Here is a 5069-nt window from a genome sequence, read left to right as displayed (position 1 = left end):
TGCAGGTGGATCAGTAACTATCATCCACAACTGCTCCCATAGCAGGTACATCTCCATTTTCAGACACCAAGAGAGGTAGTTTGTCTCATTCAGATGAGATACTACGTAACCTTCTCTCATTACACTGACGGAGTCCATGTTGCCTGCTACCACCACAAACCACTACAAACCACAAGCCTTAACTCCTCTGGCTCTGGGTCAAGCTCTCACTGGGTTTCTCCTCTCTCTGGGCCCATAACCTGTCAAGGGTGTGCACAGTCTTATTGCACTGAGATAACCCAGGAGTAAACACAGTAAATGGTGGTTTGTATTAAATGGTGGTTTATCTTACACTATCTACAATATCATACACCAGGAACAATATACATATACACGTGCTAATACAGCAGGATCCAACAAACCACAATTACAGCAGGAAACAGAAGAGAGCGAACACATCAGCAGAGCCTTCTCTTTTATACAAAGGCTCTTAAAGAGACACAAACCCTGCTGAGTCATTCTCATCATTACCTTACATCTTTCATTACTTAAGCTGGTTAGCTATTAAATCAATACTTCAGGGTTGAGGGTTAGTGCTGTCTCTGGTTGGCTGTGCGGTAGATTTGGACTCTGAGGGGTTTGTAAGCTGTAGGTCGATGTGTCTGTGGATGGAATTGCTTGTGGGGTGCCAGGCTTCCATGAACTCACGAGCATGATGGGTGGTAGTGTGGCCGATGATTTTAGTGTTGCTCCAATTGAACTGGTGCTGTTTGGTGTCGGTGTGGGTAGAGATTAAGGATTTGGGATCATGATGTTTGACTGCCAGCCAGTGTTTGTAGATCTTGGTTTTTAATTGACGTGATGTTTGTCCCACGTAGAATTGGCTGCAATCGTTACAGCTTATTTTGTAGATTACATTGTTTCTTTCCTCCGTCTGTGTCTTGTCTTTGGTTCTGGATAATTCCTGGTGGAGTGTGGCTGTGGGTTTGTGGGCTATTCCTATTCCTAGGGGTTGAAGAATTCTGGCTGTCATGTCCGACACCCCTTTTGTGTATGGTAGGTTTAGTTTTTGCATGGTGGTTGGCTGTGTGTTGTGGTTTGGGTGCTGTGTGTCAGAATATGAAGGTTTTGGATAGCCATTGCAGAGAAAGACATCCAGCAGCTGTTTCTCTTCTGCTTTTCTTAGTGTTGTGATGCTTCACTGTGTCCTGGCCCTTCTGAAGAGGGTTTGGATACAGTTCCTATTGTGTGCAGTGGGATGGTCCCTTGTGAAGCTGAGCATGTGGTCCGTGTGTATAGGTCTGCGGTAGACACAGGTTTCCCGTTCTCCATTGTCCAGTCTCCTTATGTCGGTGCCGAGGAATGGGAGTCTGTTGTCTGCTTCCTCTTCGCATGTAAATTTGATCCCAGGGGATATGTTGTTAAGTGGGTGGTGTGTTTCTTCAATTTGGAAGCATTTGATGATGACAAAGGTGTCATCGACATAGCGTGTCTAGAATTTTGGTTGGATGATGGGTGGAGCTATGGATTCGAGTCATTGCATGACTGCTTCTGCTATTAGGCCTGATATGGGTGATCCCATCGGGGTACCTTGTACTTGCTTATACATTTTCCCATTGACTTTGAAGGATGTGTTGAGGCATAGATCCAGGAGTTTCGTGATGGTTTCTGTGGACATAGAGTGTTCTGTAGTGGCATCATCCTTGTGGGTAGGTGTTTAGTGAGTAGGTGGTGAATGGTTTGGGTTAGACAGGTCGATGTCAATCAAGGGTAAGTGGGCGGTGATGTCGAAAGAGACCATAATTTCTTCCTTGTTGATCTTGGTTTGTTGGACCATTGGAGAAATTGTTCTGGGGAGTTTATTGATTTGAGTTGTTGACCAGGTATTCGAGTTTCCTCTGCAAGGTTTTTGCTAGTTTGTATGTCGGTGTTCCAGGTAGAGAAACAGGGTTCTATGCTTCTCGGGGTGGTAATTCTTTTAGCTTCTCTCCCTTCAGTATCTTTCCCCCAATAATCTGGGTCCTTATTTTACTGGAAGGATGGAAGGCTGAGTCAACCTTCAGCCAGTCAGGATCGAACTGCTGGCAGTTGGCAGAATTAGCCTGCAACACTGCATTCTAACCACTGCGCCACCACAGCTCATATTTTACCAGTGCTTAATTTACCTTAACTACATCACATGACTGCTCAACATTAATCAGAGCTAAGTATTCCAGGCACAGGTTTTGCAACAGACAATAAGACTGGAGAGTGAGAAGGAAGGAGGATGTTGAAGCTACTGTTCCTTCTGATCCTTTGGATTCCACGCCAGATTCTTTCCTATGTGAAACAGATCTGGTCACGCAAACGCTACCCACCGGGGCCTTTCCCACTTCCTGTGGTCGGAAGTCTGTGGCGAGTGCTGGGGACTGGCTATACAGAGAGGACTTTCAGAAAGGTACACCTTTTGCATTACTTCATCAGGTTATTTCATCCAAGGGGAAGTTGCAAAGCAACTTGATGGTTTTATTTGTTCTTGTTTATGGTATTTAGAGGCCCATGAGAGACCTGTGGGAGAGGTTGCCCGAGAGAGAATGATTGAGAATTTCCATGGTTAAGGACAGACTTGAACTAGAGTCTTTCTGTCCCTAATTAAGCACTTTATCAGCTACATCTGGCTTTGGAGCAATTTCAGTTTATGCAATTGCATTGTTTCTTGTCCAAATTGCTTTACAGAACCTGCTGTTTCTTCTGTTCTCCAACTGATCTTGGAACACTTAGAGGAAAGAAATATGTGTGAATGTTGTTTGTCGACTTCAGTTTAGCATTGAATATAATCATTCCTCAGCATCTAGTAGACAAACTGGGCCTTTTAGGTTTTAATACTCCTTTGTGCACCTGGATTCTTGATTTTCTTATTGATTAGGCCCCAGTCTGTGCGAGTTGGGACTAATATTTCTAACACCATTTTCCTGAGCACAGGTCCGCTGTTATTCACCCTGTGGACCCATGACTGTTGTGCAAGGTTTGCCACCAACCATATTGTGAAGTATGCGGATGATACAACAGTAGTGGGCCTTATTTGGGATGAAAAGGGGCGTTATCTTGCCTGAACGCCTTTTCTCAGCATGATGATGGATAATCCACAGATGGGTTTTCTGTTGTCCTTTTACCCAATAGACTAAGTCTGAGAATTTGCCACGCCTCCTGCTGGGCTAGGCTGAACCAGTTCCGATGAAGGCGAAGCAGCAGACGAATGTTCTATCCCAGCCTATGGCCATCCTTGTTAAAGGCACAAGGACAAAACACCTGTTGAGAAAATAGGCTGGAGACTCAAACAACCCCACGAAGGGAGAGGGGTCCTGAGACGCCTCCTCATCTTCTGACAGTGGTGGGTCCCGTGGCTCCTCTGCATCCGAATATGACCCCCTGTCCCAAGATGAGCGATCAGAGGCAATGGAGCAAGCATATTCCAGGGGTTCAGATTGGAAATGAATGGGAGATTCAGGTCTGGGTCTCTGCAATGAAGCAATACTCTGTGCAAATGCCTGAGCGATCAGGGTTTGGAGCTGTTCTGGCCATACTGCTTGAGGAATATTGGGGCGGAGACTGGCAGCAGTGGGTGTGAACATGGCTGAAGGCCCCAGCTGATTTCTGGGTGAAGGGGCTACCCAATTGAGATTTGGATCTGGGGCAATGAGCATGTTGGGCCCCTGACCGGCCTCCGCATCAGGGGATCATGATCTTTGGGCCTGAGATGAAGTTGCGAGTGGAGGACTGAAGAGGGAGCCCTCAGATGTAGCCGCCGAAGCAAGAGGGATCTCCCTTGGACCACAACATCCAAACATCTGACCACAACATCCAAAACATAAATCCAACAACATCACAAAACAACCACACGTGACAAAACAAGCACACACAACATCCAAACAATGACAGAGTATTGAGACCATAACCAAGACTGACCCTTATAACGGAACCTGACTCACTACATCCAAATACGATGAAATGAGAAATGACAGCCCTGATTACACGACCCACAAAATCATTGACAGCTGACAAGCACAATAACTGGCTTCCTACAAATACACCGAGCGACCGTACACAATAAGACGGGCATGCGCAGCAACCTCACAGCAAAAGAACTAGCGACTTGAGCCTGCTGAATGCCCCTACTTGGGGGGCTGCAAGGCAAAAGTGATTATAAAAAAAAGAACTGCAGTATGGCAGTCAAAAATGCCAAGGTGCAATCAATCAGACAGATAGACAGACAGACAGACAGAGGGCTTTTTTTCTCATAGAACGCCTGGAACAGAGTTCCGGCACCTTTTTGGGATGGAACCTTGTAGATAGGCAAGGTAGGTTGTATGACATGTGTGAGTACTGGCACCTTTTTTTTTTTTTTTTACAAAAAGCACTGGATAGATAGATAGATAGATAGATAGATAGATAGATAGATAGATAGATAGATAGATAGATAGATAGATAGATAGATAGATAGATAGATAGATAGATAGATAGATAGATAGATACAGATACAGATACAGATACAGATACAGATACAGATACAGATATAGATATATAGAATGTGTATATGTGTATTATTATGTGTATAGGTAGATATATACTTTCTTTTGAGAGCAGGCAACAGTGAGCCCACAGTAAAGGTTATCTTAAATCTTAATTGTCAGGAAATTTCCCCTGAGGTTGGGCCTCTCTTTGATTAGTTTCGAGGTTGGGCCTCTCTTTGATTAGTTGGATACAGGTTATCCTGATGAGTTCTGGAGAAACATCGTGTGAAAAGGGAAGGTAAAAGGCAAGAAATAGGAAACAAACTGAAGTTTCATATTCGTCTGCAATTAGGTGTAATAATAGAGAACATTGTTCTTCCTTTTTCCAAACTGCAGCTGGCAAAGCATTATGGGAACATCTATTCTCTGTGGGGAGGCAGTTTCCACATTATCATTTTCTCTGGATACCAAGCGGTGAAAGAAGCACTGATTGAGACTTCAGAAGTCTTTGTTGATCGCCCAGTGACACCTTTTCATTCAGACATCACCAAAAACAGGGGTAAGTCAAAATTGCAGGGAGTTACTCTGTTCTGTCTTGTT

The 5069-nt window shown here is 44.5% G+C and overlaps 1 protein-coding gene across 1 annotated transcript in view; it reads left to right on the top strand.

Annotated features, from left to right (window-relative positions):
* Positions 1-2239: 2239 nt before the first annotated feature.
* LOC107302585 (cytochrome P450 2J2) overlaps positions 2240-5069 on the top strand; it is a 14713-nt gene continuing 11883 nt past the window's right edge. The window contains exons 1-2 of the mRNA XM_015831703.1: positions 2240-2416; positions 4866-5028. Coding sequence (XP_015687189.1) covers positions 2246-2416; positions 4866-5028 — 334 coding nt within the window. The 5' untranslated portion in view covers positions 2240-2245. The remainder of the gene's footprint in view (positions 2417-4865; positions 5029-5069) is intronic.

Source organism: Protobothrops mucrosquamatus, unplaced genomic scaffold (genome assembly GCF_001527695.2).
Source record: "Protobothrops mucrosquamatus isolate PMUCROS unplaced genomic scaffold, P.Mucros_1.0 scaffold_276, whole genome shotgun sequence".
In the NCBI taxonomy this organism is placed as follows: Eukaryota; Metazoa; Chordata; class Lepidosauria; order Squamata; family Viperidae; genus Protobothrops; species Protobothrops mucrosquamatus.
This window is presented reverse-complemented; position numbering and strand designations above follow the sequence as displayed.